The sequence below is a fragment of the Heterodontus francisci genome, chromosome 1, assembly GCF_036365525.1.
Source record: "Heterodontus francisci isolate sHetFra1 chromosome 1, sHetFra1.hap1, whole genome shotgun sequence".
NCBI lineage: Eukaryota > Metazoa > Chordata > Chondrichthyes > Heterodontiformes > Heterodontidae > Heterodontus > Heterodontus francisci.
In genome coordinates this window covers 23,377,514-23,398,811 of record NC_090371.1, presented here as the reverse complement: position 1 = coordinate 23,398,811, position 21,298 = coordinate 23,377,514, and the positions used below count along the sequence as shown (strand labels likewise).

Sequence of the window (21,298 nt, the reverse complement as noted above, 5' to 3'; positions counted from 1 at the left end):
CAGCCTTCTCTGCTCTAAGGAAAATAACTCAGCCATCCAGTCTCTCTTCATAGCTGAAATGCTCCAGTCCAGGCAACATCCTGGTGAATCTCCTCTGCACCCTCTCTAGTGCGATCACATCCTTCCTATAGTGTGGTGCCCAGAACTGTACACAGTACTCCAGCTGTGGCCTAACTAGTGTTTAATATAGCTCTTGAAGTTTATCACTATCCTCCTCACAGTTCACAATTCTCCAAAGTTTTGTGTCAACTGCATATTTTAAAATTGTGCCTTTACACGCAATGAGGGGAGACAGATGTGAAGTGGTATGCTGTGGAACACATTGGCCATGATAATAGCCCAGAGGCAGGTTTGAATACTTAAAGGGGAAATTTGAAGATGGAAGTTGGAGGAGTGGGAAGATCTACTTAGAGATAGCAATAGTGTAAAATGGACTCAAAGCCTGTGCTCCACTTTAATGATGCCTTATTTCATGATCTGCTGGGGGCAGGAAGGATTATGAAAAAGGAAGAAAAGGTCTGTTGCTGTAATGAATAAGATATGGTTAGAGGTGGCTGAAGAGGTAGGCAGCAAGAATATTTTCCCCAGTACCTGGATCTAGTACGGGAAGTTCTTTAATGTCTTAACCAGGTCAAGAAAGGTGAGTCTAGTTGCAGACAGTAGCGTAGATGTAGCGCACACCCCTCCTCTCACTCTGACTTATTAAGAGTACTCCATCACATCATTCCTCACACCCATTCAACACTGAGCAGTATCCGGCCTTCAGTATCCATGGCAGGCTCATGGAGAAAGTGAAGGCGCATGGGGTCCAAGGTGTACTAGCTAGATGGATAAAGAACTGGCTGGGCAACAGGAGACAGAGAGTAGCAGTAGAAGGGAGTTTCTCAAAATGGAGACGTGTGACCAGTGGTGTTCCACAGGGATCCGTGCTGGGACCACTGTTGTTTGTGATATACATTAATGATTTGGAGGAAAGTATAGGTGGACTGATTAGCAAGTTTGCAGACGACACTAAGATTGGTGGAGTAGCAGATAGTGAAGGGGACTGTCAGAGAATACAGCAGAATATAGATAGATTGGAGAGTTGGGCAGAGAAATGGCAGATGGAGTTCAATCAGGGCAAATGCGAGGTGATGCATTTTGGAAGATCCAATTCAAGAGTGAACTATACAGTAAATGGAAAAGTCCTGGGGAAAATTGATGTCCAGAGAGATTTGGGTGTTCAGGTCCACTGTTCCCTGAAGGTGGCAACGCAGGTAAATAGAGTGGTCAAGAAGGCATACGGCATGCTTTCCTTCATCGGACGGGGTATTGAGTACAAGAGTTGGCAGGTCATGTTACAGTTGTATAGGACTTTGGTTCGGCCACATTTGGAATACTGCGTGCAGTTCTGGTCGCCACATTACCAAAAGGATGTGGATGCTTTGGAGAGGGTGCAGAGGAGGTTCACCAGGATGTTGCCTGGTATGGAGGGCGCTAGCTATGAAGAGAGGTTGAGTAGATTAGGATTATTTTCATTAGAAAGACGGAGGTTGAGGGAGGACCTGATTGAGGTGTACAAAATCATGAGAGGTATAGACAGGGTGGATAGCAAGAGGCTTTTTCCCAGAGTGGGGGATTCAATTACTAGAGGACACGAGTTCAAAGTGAAAGGGGAAAAGTTTAGGGGGAATTTGCGTGGGAAGTTCTTTACGCAGAGGGTGGTGGGTGCCTGGAACGCGTTGCCAGCGGAGGTGGTAGATGCGGGCACGATGGCGTCTTTTAAGATGTATCTAGACAGATACATGAATGGGCAGGAAGCAAAGAGATACAGACCCTTAGAAAATAGGTGACATGTTTAGATAGAGGATCTGGATCGGCGCAGGCTTGGAGGGCTGAAGGGCCTGTTCCTGTGCTGTAATTTTCTTTGTTCTTTGTTCACTTTCTATGCACTTCATCACCTCCTCATTTATCCATCCACCAACGTCACTCATCCCAATCCTTATACCCCTGTCTCATAGTCACCCACACCAAATACACTTAGCCCATTGGTGAATACATCACCTTTACTCACTCACAGGACAATTTTATGGCCTTTTGTAGTACAGAGCAGAAAAACAAGGAGAGGGAGAGGCGGGGGATGGGTGCCAGTGTTGGGGGTGGTGGGGGGGTGGGGGGGGGAGGTGGGCGGGAGGTGGTGTGATTATAAAGGCCAGGGGTAAGGCGGAAAGACCAGCGGAGATTGGAAGTTTCCGGGGATGATCGACAACTGCAGCCATGGAGCACAGTGGGGAGAGGAAAGGATCAGAGACACCTGGGGAGGTTTGTGGATCGTGGAGTTGAGGTTACAATCAGATCAGCCATGATCTTGTTGAGTGGCGGAGCAGGCTCGAGGGGCCGAGTGGCCTATTCCTGCTCTTAATTCGTATATTGGTATGTATCGTGGCTTGGAGGGGGCAGGCTCTGATCACAAGTGAGCACAGGCAGACAGTGGTGACAGAGGCAGCTGCAACAGCAAATCCTGTCCACGCTCTGCTCAGCTGGGTACACTTTTCTCCACTGCATCTTCTCTCCAGTGCAACCTCTCTCCACTGCATCCTCTTTCCTATGGACCCACTTTCCTATGCACACTTTCTGTTTGCACCCTCTCTCTCCTGTGCACCCTCTCTCGTGTACGCCTTCTCTCCCCTGCACCCTTTTTCTTGTGCACCCTCCCTCCCCTGCAATCTCTCTCCTGTTCACCCTCTTTCCTGTACACCTCTTTTCTACGTAACCTTTCTGTTGGAGCCTTGTTACAATCAAGAACCAAAAGTCAATTATTTTAACTACCCAATAGCCCTCAGACAATCCATTCTTGGGTTTTAAAATTCTCACCAGTGTTATTTCGGGACACGGATTTTTTTTCCACAAAATGTACTCTACGTGATTTCCCAACAGTTTTGATCTGTCAACAAATGTTGCATCGCTCATCAAACTCTTATTAAGGCATTATTTGTTTTCTGGAACTTTGTTGAAAATTTGTTTTCACTTCCACCTTTATTCACATTTTATCTGTAATCTGAAAGGAAATTGTAGCCTGTTTCTGGCGAGGAAGACTATATTTTAGGCGTTGGCTGAAATGTTTCTCCATACTTTAAATATTGAGGTTTCAGTTTCACAGTATATATTGTGTAAATATATAAATGCAGTGCTAAGTCTCCCAGGTCTGTGCAGAGTGCATAAAGGCTGCTGCAAGCTCTTCAACAGCAGGTCATTGTGAATCCAGTTGTTGTTTCAGAACAGGTTAGTACAAGATATCAGGAGGGAAATGATAGTTTGTAGTTATGGTCTAGTTCTAGTCACTCAGTTAAAACAGAGGAAAATAATGAATTGAAATCAATAAAAGAAAGAAAAACGGGAGTAAATATTTATGTTAACCTGTAATAATTGTTCCTTTTAAGTGAGTTTGCAGACAAAGTGATATCAGAAAAAACAGTAACACACCAGTTGCAATGTAATTATACTAAGCAGCAGAATAGGGCTGGATTTTGCTGTAAAAATAACAATGAGGTTAACAGTGTTCCAAGTTTTGGGTGGGAAACTTCGAAGTAACTATTTTCCAGTTGTCCTGCTGGTTTAAACTACAAGACACCTTTAATCTTTTTCTCTAGGTTTCCCACCCGACAACCAGCCTGATTCATTATTTCTAGATTAAGGATGCCATATAAATCCAACTCGATTTTTATCATTTTTTTTTCCTTAGATAGAATTTGTTTGAAGTCATATTGCAAGTGGGACTTTTTCTCTGCTGGACTGGAAATTGAACCAATAACAGGTAACGCAAAACATTTTATACATTTTATTTGAATTGATTAGAAAGTAAGATTACCCTCCGTGTAGTATTTTTCATTCTTCAAATATGAAGAATTCTTTAAAGCTGGCTTGAGGTGAGTTTCACTGATCAACTATTCTTGGGAACCCATCAATTGGTCAATGCTTTCCAGTGAATGATGTGAATGTCAGATGACCATGTAACCCATACACAGCCCTGTGCATTCTTCAGATCAGCAGTTCATTTTCAATTATATTATAAAATGTTGCAAGGAGTAACAAGCCAAAAGCAAAACAAAAAATGGGTGCTATGGTGATGGAAACACATTCTGTGTAAGTGTGGATTGGGCCAGTCCCAGTCAAGAGGGGTGTAAGGATAATGGATCCATGGGATATGACAGTGGGCAGGTTGAAAGTTAAACTAAAGGGAAAGGATGGAAGAAGGTTTGAACTGTGGGCTGAGAGAGTGGATAGAAGCAATGTTAAAAGAAGGGGATGTCAACCTGATGCAGTCATGGTTATGGAGGGTGCATAGGGACAATCGTAAAGGAGAGGGGTGTAAGCACAGAATAAAGACTGGGAGGATTATAGAAAACAGCAAATGGAACCCATGAAAATAATAATGTGAAGAGTTGGTATGAAAAAACATGCAGATGTTTTCAAGGCCAATCATACAGATTATTCTAAATACATTCAAAAAGGAATGGAGTGGAAAATGAAGGAGTGGATCCATTACAAGAAGATCTAGCTGTGTTCATAATAGATGATAACTAATTTGGCAAAGTGCCAAATGAAGCGTCTTCATATGGAGAAGGGAGGGTATAAGACAGCTGGACAGTGAGGGAGGGGACAACACTAGAACAATAGGGAAAGAGGGTCCAAACCAGTGCTACAGGGAAGACCAGGATCTGTGAAAGAATGAATTATGAACAAAAATATTATAATGGATAATAGAATGAGTTTGAAGCCAGACAAATGTTCAGGCACAGCTGCTTCCTCTCAAATATATTAAAAACACCAGGACTGATTTTACACTGGCACAGAGTTTTAGAAAGAACAAAGGAGTTGGAAAATATCTCATGTCAATGTACATGTGGCTGATAAGGTCAGGTGTATTGCAGGCTCGTCTTTACAGTGCACAGTAAATGGTGCAGCAGTCACTTAACAAATTTCTTCAGTGTATTGAATTTCTTTCCGATCTGTGCAAATTACCTCTTTAAAGCACTGACATTTATAGCCACTACTGCCAGGCAGCCCTCCCAGCTGAAGCAGATAAACAGATCTTTAGATACAACAGATGTGCAAGCTCTGCTTTGGGGAGCTGCACCTGCACGTTTAAGGTTAACAAGATTCTCAACCCAGGTTAACAAAGGTGAGAACATGCAAACACAGCACTGAGTTTCATTTCTAGAATTAAAGAGAGAGGTTGTGTGAAACTTGTGTGGAGCTTCTTAAGTCACAATTATAGTACAGGACATAGTTCAAAAAGGATCTGAGGCATTGCAGAAGGTGCAAAAGAGATTTACAAAGATGCTACCAGAACTGACGTTATACTGATCTGGAAAGACTTAACAGCCTGGGGCAGTTTTCCCTAGCCGGAAGAAGGCTGAGTGGTGACCTAATAGAGGTCTCTATAATTCTGATGCAGTTTGAAAGGATGATCATTAGAACATAAGAAATAGGAGCAGCAGTAGGCCATTCAGCCCTTTGAGCCCACTGTGCCATTCAATGAGATCATGGCTGATCTTCTACTTCAACACCATTTTCCTGCACTATCCCCATATCCCTTGATGCTTTTAATACATTGAAATCTATTGCTCTCAGTCTTGAACATAATCAATGATTGAGTCTCCACAGCCCTCTGGGGCAGAGAATTCCAAAGATTCACCATTTTCTGAGTAAAGAAATTCCTCCTCATCTCAGTCCTAAATGGCCTGCCCCTGATTCTGAGACCGTGTCCCCTAGTTCTAGACTCCCGGGCTGGATTTTACCAGCCCCTCAATGTTGGGGGTCGTAGCAGGGTGGCCAGAAAATACTTCCAGGAGAGGCCCACCACGGGCTTCGATGCTGGGAAGGTCTTGTCCCCTATTACCAGCTGTAGCGGGGCCTTGTGGCAGCCCCCACACTGCTTGGCAGCAGTATCACAATTTACATCCGTTAATATATTATAATGAATGAATTAAACACTTACCTGTTGCTGCCGGCCATCTTGTTACAATATTCTGGCCGGTGGTCAGATCTCCTGTGCCTTTGGATCTCTGTTCAGAGATCCGAGGTGTGACACTGGTTGGGAGGGGGAGGAGTGAATATTTCAGGGCAAGGCGTGGGGAGCCAACAAAAAAGAACATGATTGGTTGAGGGGATGGTGGGAAGGGGTTGACGGTTAAAGGAAAGAAAGAAAGGTTGGGGGAGAAAAGGTTGTTATCGAAAGAAAAGTCATGTTGTGGGGGAAAGACCAATCAATAAAGTGTGCAGTCATTGAGGGTGGGAGAGGAGATTGAAACTCTTAATAAATTTTACCCTTTAATTTTTTTTCAGGTAAGGTAACTTTAAATATTTAAATTTATATGAAGGGCTGGAAGCCCTTTCAAAATGGCACCGGTGCCTGCGCGGTGGCACTGGACGCCATTGGCGGAAATGTAGCAGCCGCCCCTTTTACATCACCGGAGGCGGGCATTCTGCCCCTTCCATGTAAATGAGCTGCTGAGCGAAATATCGCAGCAGCTCTGTGGCACACAGTATGCGTCTGCCATGCCTTTTTTGAAGCTCATCGCTGTTCTCGACTGCGAGCAGGTAAAATCCAGTACCCCAACCAGGGGAAACATCCTTCCTGCATCTACCCTGTCGAGCCCTGTAAGAATTTTGTATATTTGAATGAAATCACCTCTCATTCTTCTAAACTCCAGAGAATAAAGGCCCAGTCTATTTAATTTTTTCCTCATAACACAATCCCTCCATCCCAAGAATTAGCTTGGTGAACTTCCGTTGCACGCACTCTATGGCAACTATATCATTTCTTTGATAAGGAGACCAAAACTGCAAACAATACTCCAGGTGCAGTCTCACCAAGGCTCTGTATAATTGCAGTAAGACATCTCTACTCCTATACACAAATCCTCTTGTAAATGGAGAAGATGTTCCATTTCTTCGAAATCATAGAAAATTTACAATTCCGAAGGAGGCCATTCAGCCCATCATGTCTGTGCCAGTTGATGAAGAACTACCCAACCTAATCCATCTTCCTGCACCAGGTCAGTAGCCCTGCAAATCACAGCTCTTCAAGTAGACATCCAAGTACTTTTGAAATGTGGTGAGAGTTTCTGCCTCTACCGCCCTTTCAGGCAGTAAATTCCAGGTCCCTATCAACCTCTGGGTGAAAAATTATTTCCTCATCTCCCCTCTAACCCTTCTACCAGTTACTTTACATTTATGCCCATTGGTTTTTGACCTCTCTTCTAAGGTAAATAGGTCATCCCTATGCCATCCTTGTGGATGAATCCAAAACTAGGAGTCATGAATATGAGATGCAGTATAATGTGGATAAATGTGAGGTTATCCACTTTGGTAGCAAAAACAGGAAGGCAGATTATTATCTGAACGGCTATAAACTGAGAGAGGGGAATATGCGACAAGACCTGGGTGTTCTCGTACACCAATCGCTGAAGGTAATCATGCAGGTGCAAAAGACGATAAAAAAGGCAAATGGTATGTTGGCCTCGATAGCGAGAGGATTCGAGTACAGGAGCAGGGATGTCTTGCTGCAATTATACAGGGCCTTGGTGAGGCCACACCTGGAATATTGTGTGCAGTTTTGGTCTCCTTATCTGAGGATGGATGTTCTTGCTATAGAGGGAGTTCAGTGAAGGTTTACCAGACTGATTGCTGGGATGGCGGGACTGACATATGAGGAGAGATTGAGTCGGTTCGGATTATATTTGCTGGAGTTCAGAAGAGTGAGGGGGATCTCATAGAAACCTATAAAATTCTAACATGACTTGACAGGGTAGATGCAGGAAGGATGTTCCCGATGATGGGGGAGTCCAGAGCCAGGAGTCATAGTCTAAGGATATGGGGTAAACCTTTCACGACTGAGATGAGGAACAATTTCTTCACCCAGAGAGTGGTGAGCCTGTGGATTTCACTACCACTGGAAGCAGTTGAGGCCAAAACATTGTATATTTTCAAGAAGGAGTTAGATATAGCTCTTGGGGTGAAAGGGATCAAAGGATATGGGAGGACAGCAGGAACAGGTTACTGAGTTGGATGATCAGTCATGATCATAATGAATGGCAGAACGGGCTCGAAGGGCTGAATGGCCTACTCCTGCTCCTATTTTCTATGTTTCTATGATAAATATGACAAATCGGAACTCAGTGAAGTCATTGATTCTCTAGCCAGCGGAAAAGCCCCTGGGAAGGACAGCATTACCCCTGAAATAATCAAGAGTGCCAAGCCTGCTATACTCTCAGCACTACACGAACTGCTATGCCTGTGCTGGGACGAAGGAGCAGTACCCCAGGACATGCGCGATGCCAATATCATCACCCTCTATAAAAACAAAGGTGACCGCGGTGACTGCAACAACTACCGTGGAATCTCCCTGCTCAGCATAGTGGGGAAAGTCTTTGCTCGAGCCGCTCTAAACAGGTTCCAGAAGCTGGCCAAGCGCGTCTACCCTGAGGCACAGTGTGGCTTTCGTGCAGAGAGATCGACCATTGACATGCTGTTCTCCCTTTGCCAGCTACAGGAGAAATGCCGTGAACAACAGATGCCCCTCTACATTGCTTTCATTGATCTCACCAAAGCCTTTGACCTTGTCAGCAGACATGGTCTCTTCAGACTACTAGAAAAGATTGGATGCCCACCAAAGCTACTAAGTATCATCACCTCATTCCATGACAATATGAAAGGCACAATTCAACATGGTGGCTCCTCATCAAAGCCCTTTCCTATCCTGAGTGGTGTGAAACAGGGCTGTGTTCTCGCACCCACACTTTTTGGGATTTTCTTCTCCCTGCTGCTTTCACATGCGTTCAAGTCCTCTGAAGAAGGAATTTTCCTCCACACAAGATCAGGGGGCAGGTTGTTCAACCTTGCCCGTCTAAGAGCGAAGTCCAAAGTACGGAAAGTCCTCATCAGGGAACTCCACTTTGCTGACGATGCTGCTTTAACATCTCACACTGAAGAGTGCCTGCAGAGTCTCATCGACAGGTTTGCGGCTGCCTGCAATGAATTTGGCCTAACCATCAGCATCAAGAAAATGAACATCATGGGGCAGGACGTCAGAAATGCTCCATCCATCAATATTGGCGACCACGCTCTGGAAGTGGTTCAAGAGTTCACCTACCTAGGCTCAACTATCACCAGTAACCTGTCTCTAGATGCAGAAATCAACAAGCGCATGGGAAAGGCTTCCACTGCTATGTCCAGACTGGCCAAGAGAGTGTGGGAAAATGGCGCACTGACACGGAACACAAAGGTCCGAGTGTATCAAACCTGTGTCCTCAGTACCTTGTTCTATGGCTGCGAGGCCTGGACAACGTATGTCAGGCAAGAGCGACGTCATAATTCATTCCATCTTCGCTGCCTCCGGAGAATACTTGGCATCAGGTGGCAGGACCGTATCTCCAATACAGAAGTCCTCGAGGCGGCCAACATCCCCAGCTTATACACACTACTGAGTCAGCCGCACTTGAGATGGCTTGGCCATATGAGCTGCATGGAAGATGGCAGGATCCCCTAAGACACATTGTACAGCGAGCTCGACACTGGTATCAGACCCACCGGCCGTCCATGTCTCCGCTTTAAAGACGTCTGCAAATGCGATATAAAATCCTGTGACATTGATCACAAGTCGTGGGAGTCAGTTGCCAGCATTTGCCAGAGCTGGCGGGCAGCCATAAAGGCGGGGCTAAAGTGTGGCGAGTCGAAGAGACTTAGTAGTTGGCAGGAAAAAAGACAGAAGCGCAAGAGGAGAGTCAACTGTGCAACAGCCCCGACAAACAAATTTCTCTGCAGCCTGTCACTCTAGAATTGGCCTTTATAGCCACTCCAGGCGCTGCTTCACAAACCACTGACCATCTCCAGGCGCGTATACATTGTCTCTCGAGATAAGGAGGCCAAAGATGATAAATAATAAACAATAATCAACAATCAATCCAATAATGAATTCCGGAGAAACTTCTTTACCCAGAGACTGGTTACAATATGGAACTCGCTATCACATGGAATAGTTGAGGTGACAATCATAGATGCATTTAAGGTAAAGTTAGATAAACACATGAGGGAGAAAGGAATAGAAGATATATTGATAAGGTTATATGAATTAGTGTGGGAGGAAATATGTGTGGAATTAATTCCAGCAGAAGCCAGTTGGGCAGAATGGCTTGTTTCTGTGCTGCAAATTGTGTGTAAATTTATGTGAAATAGACATCAGACTGACACTTTAACTCTCCTACAGTGATGCAGGAAAATCTGTGTCTGGCAGATGCATTTTCTGGTATTAATAATATTTTTGTTTCATTCCTTTAACAGACGGAGAACCAGGCACAGAGATGCTCAGGCATGTACACGTTTATGTAGCAGTTGTGTGAATTTGTTGTTCTAAATTATAAATGAATTATTCATCTTTTCTTTGATCAAACTCTCTAATATGTTGAAGTTACAGCATAGGAACAGGCTATTCAGCCCAATCACTCCTTGTCAGCCTTGACCCTCAATGCAAGCAAACGTTCCAGTCACATTTACCTACAGCCAGGAATAATCGACAGTCTTTACCACACATGCACCTTAATGACTAACAATCTAAATTGCTAATTAAATCAGATACATAAAGGTTCCAATCTCCAGGGCACCTCACTCGGCGCTTCCCACTGCAGTCAGTTGAATGAAGGGGGTTACATGTCATGAAGAGAACATGAAGAGTGAAAGTTAGTATGTGTTGAGAAGATCAGTGGAGATAAATGGGGCTGTTAATATTGTCGATGTGATGAGAGATGTCGAAGCAGAATGGGATGATGATGGGAGGCGATCAATGTAAAGACTAGTAGGAGAATGTGATCAATACAGTAGCCGCCTGCACCCCTGCTACCCACCATCCCACCCGCCCATTCCCCCACCCCCCACCGCCCATTCCCCCACCCCCCCCCGCCCACTCCCCCACCCCCACCCCCCACCTCTACCGTCTATTATACACACAGAGCAGTGTTTAGAATTCTCAAGTTTTATTTTAGCAATACTCGTTTATCAGTTACAATTCTTTTGATTTGCATTCATTGTATTGCAATGCACATATACCTGTTTTCTGGGAAAGATCATTAAGTGTTTCTCACCTGGACAAATAAATATTCAGCTTAGGATGAGTGAATAAAAGCTGCCCATGGGCTAAAAAGAATTGGCTAAATTGTGGAGAGGGCATCAGAGTGGATTGGTAAACGTCCTGTGAGAAAGGGTTAGACAGGAATGGCTGAGTAGTGGTTGACCCCATTAGCTGCTGCCTCCACTCATTCCCCTACATCTAACAGTGGTGTTGTACAGGCTGAAACTGCAAAATGCTCAATGAGGAGGAAAGCTGCAGTTTGGATTCTCTTCAATGTGTATTGTTTGTGTTACGTCAGTAAGATTTTGTGACGTGTCAAAATAAATTATGAAAAACTGTGTTTCAATCTTACAGGAAAGACATTGAATATGATCCAAGGAAGAACATTGAGGATGTCAAAAATTTTAAAAAGTTGTTTCCTAAGTATCAGAAACAATTGACAGGATATATCCGAGAGCTACAAGAGATTGCAGATGATATTGACAAGTGTCACAAAGATGTCAACATTGCAAATGTCACAGGGTCTTCTGCAGGAATTTTAGGAGGAATTCTAACCATTTCCGGACTAATTGCTTCTCCTTTCACATTAGGTGCCTCGCTAGTGCTCAGTGGGATCGGAATTGGGGTGGGTGTAGCTGGTGGTGTCACTAACATTGGAGCCAGTGTTACTGATATTGTGAATCAAAAGAAGAAACAGGAAAGAGTACATGAAATCAGAGAACAATATGAAAAAGCGAGCAAAATCATGTCAGACAGCTTGATTCAGGTCCGCTTTGCAATTGAATCATTGATTAACTACAATGAGAACGAGGTTGTGGTATGCTTATTCAATGGTGTAACTCACACTGGCATGAAGAGCTTCGGTGGTATTGCTGTAGTGGTTTCAGCAGTGACCAAAAACACTTTAAGAACATTGAAGGCTGTTTCAGGAATTATGTCAGGACTCCTCATGGTGTGGGATATCTATTCTATAGTGAAGGATGCAAAGGACATTCACAGAGGAAGTAAGACTGAAGTTGCTGAAAGGATACGAGAAGCAGCTAAAAATATAGAGCAGGAAATGAAGCAGTATGAAAAAGTTAATGAAGAACTGATTAAAACGTTTGAGTTTTAGTGATGGCTTTTAGAGGTGAAATTTAGACTGTCAGTATTCGGAACCATTCTCCCCAAATTATTAGAAACATTTCGTAAGCTATCTTTGCTTTAAATTTTACAAATTCAGTTGTGATTTCTGTTGTCAAATGGAAAGTCAGGCCCACATCCACAAACTTGGGGTCATTCAAAGTCAGGGATAGGCGGCAACATGTTGCACCACGGCCATTTGACAAAATTATTGACTCAGCCACGGGCATGGGGGCAATTAACTTGTCTATCAAGGGTATAGCCAATCTAATGCGATCAAAACAGCAAGATTTAAAACACGTTTCTCCCTATAAATATAGTAGCTAAGCATGCAAACATCAACGGAGAGCAGCACAACTGTATTAGCTAGCTAACAAGCAAATCAGTATGCAATGCCATTGCAAATTACTTTTCTTGACAGAATAGAGCTAGCTACATCATGTGCTAACATTTAGTTAACATGTAGTCAGCCAGGACCTAGCCTGATGCCCCGATGCCCCTTGGAGCAGGTTGTCCACCCTTTTTACTTGAGGGGCCACATTATAATTTTTGTCCTTCATATGGAGCTGTTGAGCAAATTTTGGAAAGATAAAAGCATTAAAAAATTATCTTACTATTAATCAAAACAATAAAAATGTGTACTTTTGTTAACAAGTGTTAAATGAGAAGACTAATTTATTAACTTACTTTCTTGTCACTATGTTGAACACTGATTTAGTGAGATACCTGACATTGTTTTTGCTTGCACAGTAGTCAAGGTCTGCCTGCACATTTGATGTAGCACTGCAGAGTATTCCGGATAGATGTCCATCTGTCAGCAGTGATCTTGATCTCGTTTATTCTGCTTTTCATTCTTGAAAAAGGCTGTTTGCAGCAATACGTGCTGCCAAACCGTGCAATGCATTGAAGGGCATGTTTTGATAAATTTGGATATGACAGTGAGAGAACATATTGATTAAATGTTCATGAAAAATGCCATCAAGCTATAACTAAAGCAAACACAGTTCTAGGTTGTATCTTGTTCTTCTTCTTTGGCGTCCTTGTCTTGAGAGACAATGGGTAAGTGCCTGGAGGTGGTCAGTGGTTTGTGAAGCAGCACCTGGAGTGGCTATAAAGGCCAATTCTAGAGTGACAGCCTCTTCCACAGGCACTGCAGATAAAATTGGTTGTCGGGGCTGTTACACAGTTGGCTCTCCCCTTGCGCTTCTGTCTTTTTTCCTGCCAATTGCTAAGTCTCTTCTACTCATCACACTTTAGCCCCGCCTTTATGGCTGTCTGCCAGCTGTGGCAATCACTGGCAACTGACTCCCACAACTTGTGATCAATGTCATAGGACTTCATGTCGCGTTTGCAGACGTCTTTAAAGCGGAGACATGTACGGCCGGTGGGTCTGATACCAGTGATGAGCTCGCTGTACAATGTGTCCTTGGGGATCCTGCCATCTTCCATGCGGCTCACATGGCCAAGCCATCTCAAGCGCCGCTGGCTCAGTAGGGTGTATATGCTGGAGATGTTCGTCGCCTCGAGGACTTCTGCGTTGGAGATACAGTCTTGCCACCCGATGCCAAGGATTCTCCAGAGGCAGCGAAGTTGGAATGAATTGAGATGTCGCTCTTGGCTGGCAAACATTGTCCAGGCCTCGCTGCCGTAGAGCAAGGTACTGAGGACACAGGCTTGATACATACGGACCTTTGTGTTCCATGTCAATGCGCCATTTTCCCACACTCTCTTGGCCAGTCTGAACATAGCAGTGGAAGCCTTTCCCATTTGTTGATTTCTGCATCTAGAGACAGGTTACTGGTGATAGTTGAGCTAGGTGAACTCTTGAACCACTTCCAGAGCATGGTCGCCGATATTGATGGATGGAGCATTTCTGACGTACTGTCCCATGATGTTCGTTTTCTTGAGGCTGATGGTTGGGCCAAATTCGTTGCAGGCAGCCACAAACCTGTCAATGAGTCTCTGCAGACACTCCTCAGTGTGAGATGTTAATGCAGCATCGTCAGTAAAGAGGAGTTCCCTGATGAAGACCTTCCATGCTTTGGTCTTCGCTCTTAGACGGGCAAGGTTGAACAACCTGCCATCTGATCTTGTGTGAAGGAAAATTCCTTCTTCTGAAGACTTGAACGCGTGTGAGACAGCAGGTAGAAGATGATCCCAAACAGCGTAGGTGCGAGAACACAGACCTGTTTCACAATACTCAGGATAGGAAAGGGGTTTGATGAGGCACCGCTATGCTGAATTGTGCCTTTCATATTGTCATGGAATAAGGTGATGATACTTAGCAGCTTTGGTTGGCATCCGATCTTTGCTAGTAGTCTGAAGAGACCACGTCTGCTGACGAGGTCAGAGGCTTTGATGAGATCAATGAAAGCAATGTAGAGGGGCATCTGTTGTTCACGTCATTTCTCCTGCAGCTGGCAAAGGGAGAACAGCATGTCAATGGTGGATCTCTCTGCTCGAAAGCCACACTGTGCCTCAGGGTAGACACACTCAGCCAGCTTCTGGAGCCTATTTAAAGCAACTCGAGCGAAGACTTTCCCCACTATGCTGAATAGAGAGATTCCACGGTAGTTGTTCCAGTCACCGCGGTCACCCTTGTTCTTATAGAGGGTGATGATATTGGCAACGCGCATGTCCTATGGTACTGCTCCCTCATCCCAGCACAGGCAAGGCAGTTCATGTAGTGCTGAAAGTATAGCAGTCTTGGCACTCTTGGCTATTTCAGGGGTAATGTCGTCCTTCCCAGGGGCTTTTCCACTGGCTAGAGAATCAATGGCATCACTGAGGTTCGGTTTTGTTGGCTGTACATCCAGCTCATCCATGACTGGCAGAGACTGGGCTGCATTGAGGGTGGTCTCAGTGACAACATTCTCCCTGGAGTACAGTTCTAGGTAGTGCTCAACCCAGCGGTCCATTTGCTTGCGTTGGTCAGTGATTGTGTCCCCTGATTTAGATTTGAGGGGGGCGATCTTCTTGATGGTTGGCCCAAAAGCTCTCTTAATGCCATCAGACATTCCTCTGATGTTTCCAGTGTCGGAGGCCAGCTGAATATGACTGCATAGGTGTTGCCAGTAGTCATTTGCGCAGCGCCTGGCTGTTCTTTGTGAAGTGCTTCTGGCTGCTTTAAGTGCTACGGATGTTAACTCGCTGGGGGCTTTCTTGTAGTTCAACAAAGCAGTGCGCTTAGCGGCTATGATAGGTTCCAGCTCTTCAAAGTGAGATTGAAACCAGTCTGCATTCTGCTTCACACGTTTGCCATAGGTGGTCATTGCTGAGTCATAGATGGCACCTCTGATGTGGGCCCATTTGTTCTCTGAATCCCTTGTAAGAGTGTTTTGACGGGCTTTTTCAAGTAAATTTAGAAACTTATGTAACAGCTGTGGATAAGAAATTTTGCTAGTGTTGATGCGCGGGCCACCCTTCTGCTTGGAATGATGCAGCTTCTGCGCACCAGGGAGTGGTCGGTGTTGTATTCCTCACTGTGGAAGCTACGTGTGATTTGAACCCTGTTTAAGGAGGCTCGCCTTGTGACGATGAGTTCCAGCTGGTGCCAATGATGTGATCTTGGGTGCCTCCAAGAAACCTGGTGACAGGGTTCAGATATGTGGATCATTGGGATACCTTCTGGGGAAGGTGGGACCTGTACAAGAAGGACGGGTTGCATCTGAACTGGAGGGGCACCAATATCCTGGGCGGGAGGTTTGCTAGAGCTTTTCAGGAGGGTTTAAACGAGTTTGCCAGGGGGATGGGAACCGGAGCTACGGATCAGTGGATGGGGTAGCTGTTGAACAGGCAGATACAGAGTGCAGAGAGTATGTGAGGAAGGTTAGACAGTTGACAGGGCAAAGTTGCAGCCAGTATGATGGGTTGAAGTGTGTCCATTTTAATGCAAGAAGTATCAGGAATAAGGGTGATGAACCGAGAGCATGGATCAGTACTTGGAGCTACGATGTTGTGGCCATTACGGAGACTTGGATATCACAGGGGCAGGAATGGATGTTGGATGTTCCAGGGTTTAGATGTTTCAAAAGGAATTGAGAGGGAGGTAAAAGAGGTGGGGGAGTGGCATTGCTAATCAGGGATAGTATCACAGCTGCAGAAAGGGAGGTCGTCGAGGAGGGTTTGTCTACTGAGTCATTATGGGTAGAAGTCAGAAACAGGAAAGGAGCAGTCACTTTATTGGGAGTTTTCTATAGACCCCCCAATAGCAACAGAGACATGGAGGAACAGATTGGGAGGCAGATTTTGGAAAGGTGCAGAAGTAACAGGGTTGTTGTCATGGGTGACTTCAACTTCCCTAATATTGATTGGAACCTCCTTAGTGCAAATAGTTTGGATGGAGCAGTTTTTGTCAGGTGTGTCCAGGAAGGTTTCCTGACTCAATATGTAGATAGGCCGACTAGAGGGGAGGCTATGTTGGATTTGGTGCTTGGCAACGAACCAGGCCATGTGGCAGATCTCTCGGTGGGAGAGCATTTCGGTGATAGTGATCACAACTCCCTGACCTTTACTATAGTCATGGAGAGGGACAGGAGCAGATGGGATGGGAAAATATTTAATTGGGGGAGGGGGAATTACAATGCTATTAGGCAGGAACTGGGGAGCATAAATTGGGAACAGATGTTCTCAGGGAAATGCACGACAGAAATGTGGAGGTTGTTTAGGGAGCACTTGCTGCGACTGCTGGATAGGTTTGTCCCGATGAGGAAAGGAAGGGATGGTAGGGTGAAAGAACCTTGGATGACAAGAGATGTGGAACAGCTAGTCAAGAGGAAGAAGGAAGCTTACTTAAGGTTGAGGAAGCAAGGATCAGACAGGGCTCTAGAGGGTTACAAGGTAGCCAGGAAGGAACTGAAGAATGGACTGAGGAGAGCTAGAAGGGGACATGAAAAAGTCTTGGCGGGTAGGATTAAGGAAAATCCCAAGACGTTCTACACTTATGTGAGGAACAAGAGGATGGCCAGAGTGAGGGTAGGGCCGATCAGGGATTGTGGAGGGAACTTGTGCCTAGAGTCGGAGGAGGTAGGGGAGGTCCTTAATGAATACTTTGCTTCAGTATTCACTAGTGAGAGGGACCTGGTCATTTGTGAGGACAGCGTGAAACAGGCTGATGTGCTTGAACAGGTTGATGTTAAGACTGGAAATCTTGAAAGACATGAGGATAGATAAGTCCCCGGGGCCAGACGGGATATACCCAAGGATATTACGGGAAGCGAGGGAAGAGATTGCTGCGCCTTTGGCGATGATCTTTGCGTCCTCACTATCCACTGGAGTAGTGCCAGATGATTGGAGGGTGGCAAATGTTATTCCCTTGTTCAAGAAAGGGAATAGGGATAACCCTGGGAATTATAGACCAGTCAGTCTTACGTCGGTAGTGGGCAAATTATTGGAGAGGATTCTGAGAGACAGGATTTATGATTATTTGGAAAAGCATGGTTTGATTAGAGACAGTCAGCATGGCTTTGTGAGGGGCAGGTCATGCCTCACAGGTCTTATTAAATTCTTTGAAGATGTGACAAAACACATTGATGAAGGAAGAGCAGTGGATGTGGTGTATGTGGATTTTAGCAAGGCGTTTGATAAGGTTCCCCATGGTAGGCTCATTCAGAAAGTAAGGAGGCATGGATACAGGGAAAGTTGGCTGTCTGGATACAGAATTGACTGGCCCATTGAAGACAGAGGGTGGTAGTAGATGGAAAGTATTCAACCTGGAGCTCGGTGACCAGTCGTGTTCCGCAGGGATCTGTTCTGGGACCTCTGCTCTTCGTGATTTTTATAAATGACTTGGATGAGGAAGTGGAAGGCTGGGTTAGCAAGTTTGCCGATAACACGAAGGTTGCTGGAGTTGTGGACAGTGTGGAAGGCTGTTATAGGTTGCAACGGGACATTGACAGGATGCAGAGCTGGGCTGAGAAGTGGCAAATGGAGTTCAACCTGGAAAAGTGTGAAGTGATTCATTTTGGAAGGTCGAATTTGAATGCAGAATACAGGCTTAAAGACAGGATTCTTGGTAGCGTGGAGGAACAGAGGGATCTTGGGGTCCATGTCCATAGATCGCTCAAAGTTGCCACCCAAGTTGATAGGGTTGTTAAGAAAGCGTATGGTGTGTTGGCTTTCATTAACAGGGGGATTGAGTTTAAGAGGCACGAGGTTATGCTACAGCTCTATAAAGCCCTGGTTAGACCACACTTGGAATATTGTGTTCAGTTCTGGTCGCCTCATTATCAGAAGGATGTGGAAGCTTTAGAGAGGGTGCAGAAGAGATTTACCAGGATGCTGCCTGGACTGGAGGGCATGTCTTATGAAGAAAGATTGAGGGAGCTAGGGCTTTTCTCATTGGAGCGTAGAAGGATGAGAGGAGACTTGATAGAGGGGTACAAGATGATGAGAGGCATAGATAGAGTGGATAGCCAGAGACTTTTTCCCAGGGTGGAAAGGGCTATCACCAGGGGGCATAATTTTAAGGTGATTGGAGGAAGGTTTTGGGGAGATGTCAGAGGTTGGTTCTTTACACAGAGAGTGGTGGGTGCGTGGAATGCACTGCCAGCGGTGGTAGTAGCAGATAAATTAGGGACATTTAAGCGACTCTTGGGTAGGTACATGGATGATCGTAGTATGAAGGGTATGTGGGTAGTTTGATCCTAGAGTAGGTTAAAGGTTCGGCACAACATCGTGGGCTGAAGGGCCTGTACTGTGCTGTACTGTTCTATGTTCTATGTTCTAGTATGAAAGAACGAATTGGTGATACAGAGGTTGTGATAGGTACACAACTCACGCAGTCTCTGTCCATTCTCATTCATCCTTCCAATGCTCTCGTGCCCGAGGCAGGAGGGCCATGAGTCATGGTTGACCCCAACCCTGGCATTAAAGTCCCCCAGTAGGAACGAATGTTTGGTATTGGGAGTGCTACTAATGATATTATGGAGTTCCTCGTAGAACTGGTCTTTAACTTCAGGTGGGGAGCAGAGTGTTGGAGCATAGATGCTGAGTAGGTGTACTGGACCAGATGCGGTGAGCAGTCGGATGGGCAGTATGCGTTCATGCCACTTAAGGTTCATGAAAAATGCCATCAAGCTATAACTAAAGCAAACACAGTTCTAGGTTGTATCACAGAACAATTAACTACTAGCCAAAGCACATCACTTTGTCCTTGTATCAGACCTTGATTAGAATACAGCATTTAATTTTGGTCTCCTCACATGACAAGGGATATTGAAGCTTTGAGAAAGGGGCAGAGGAAGGGTATAAGATTGATACCTAGTTTAAAACATCATAGTTACCCAGAAATGCTCAAAGAACTGGCCCTGTATACTTCTGGAAGAACTAGGTTGGATGTTAGGCAGTTCTTCTTTCCCTACATATTAGCGGAGCATGTTGCCGGCTCATTCAATAAATGATGATTCTCTGTAGTCCTACAAGAGAGAGATGGACTTATATCTGGATGGGTGGAGATCACCTTCTACAGGAGGTAGGTATGCTGTAATATAAATCAGGGCCAATGCTTGATTGGAAGCCAATGTAGGTCAGCGAGCACATGGGGGGATAGGGGAAAGGGACTTGGTACAAGATAAGATACAGGCATCATAAAATGTGTATATAAAAACAGCATTAATATTTTCTGCATTATTTTCTGACTGGGTAAATCCACTTCTAATTACAACCCATATTAATGGACATGCAGGGCTGACAGATGTTAAGAAGAACATTTCACTCGCAAGTAATAAGATTTATTCAACAATTTTTAGGACTATTTTAACTGTATTTGTTCTTAAAAATCAGTTCTAATGAGCCTTTGGCCAGTGGTTTTCATTGACCTCAACAACATTACTGGCTTCAGTGGGCTTTCCAGTGGAAATTCCCTATCTAATGTACCAGGAAGAGGAGGAAGGAAACCACAACAAAAGGGGTTGTTTATGACAGTGGCCATGCTTTCAGAGGGCAAAGGAATTTGGGGCTGTTTTACCAGACAACCACTGAAGCTATAATAGAAAATAGAACTTTATTTTAGTTACTCTGACTGATCAATAATTTCTTATCAAAATTTAACTCCATTAACTATGAAAAAAATGCCTGTTAAAAGTTGCATATTATTAACAAAATTGGACTATCTTTGCATGAATAGATGTTGAATAAAATAGATTTTAACACTGCATGAATTGTGTCCTATCCAGTTCTCAGTATTTCTCAATTGAACTAAGAATTACTAGAGCATGCCAGTGCATACTGATTGATATATTTCAGACAACGTTATCAGTTGATAACATGTAGGAAAAGTAGTTTGTTCTGCAAAAGGAAACATCTGGGTTGACTTGTACAAAATGGCACTGAATCAAAAACAGACTTTGAATTAAGTTTCACTTGGGTGAAGCAGCAACTGCATGAATGAAACTATTAGTAAGATAACAAAGCCAGGGAGTTGTACTGGTCTACAGAAAAATAACGCATTAAAATTAAAGTTATTGATAAGGGATAATTCAATTAATGTCTCCCTTGATGAGGTAGATTAGCTTTTGTAAATTTATGTAATGCAGCATTGTGGATTATCATGTGGAGGAAATAAGAGAAATGTATAAACATTGTTTATAACGAGTATTGAGATTGACAATGGGCTGAGATACTGAGCTCAGAACTGTAACAACTTTGAATTCCCAATCAACCATCATTACATTTGTTGGAAGTATTAATTTTAAATGTACCTTTAAATACTATTACATGTGCTGTGTACTTAAAAACTTGTGATGCCTGATATTCAATGTATAAGAGTTTTACTGATTTGAGACGTGATAAATAAAAAACCTCTTCTCTAACACAATGAGCTTAATGTAGAGCATGATCCTGATCCTCAGACGACATCTGGAAACACTGTAAAAGATAAAAACATGTCGACACCCAGGGGAAGAACAGCAAAAAGCAAGAGTACGTTGACTGTGTACACTTTGAGATAACGTAAAATGTACACTGGAATGGTGCTTTGTACTGATGGACATTAAGAGTCATTCAGGAAAGAATGCACTTACACGATGCTGACATCTTCACAGACACACCTGTGTCCTGGCCAAGAGGAGT

General features: G+C 44.3%; 1 protein-coding gene across 1 annotated transcript in view; it reads left to right on the top strand.

Moving 5' to 3' along the window:
* The window catches only part of LOC137368344 (apolipoprotein L3-like), a 72,329-nt gene extending 51,305 nt beyond the window's left edge, over positions 1-21,024 (top strand). The window contains exons 4-6 of the mRNA XM_068028719.1: positions 3,722-3,793; positions 10,324-10,351; positions 11,462-21,024. Coding sequence (XP_067884820.1) covers positions 10,344-10,351; positions 11,462-12,221 — 768 coding nt within the window. The 5' untranslated portion in view covers positions 3,722-3,793; positions 10,324-10,343 and the 3' untranslated portion in view covers positions 12,222-21,024. The remainder of the gene's footprint in view (positions 1-3,721; positions 3,794-10,323; positions 10,352-11,461) is intronic.
* The last annotated feature ends 274 nt before the right edge of the window (positions 21,025-21,298 follow it).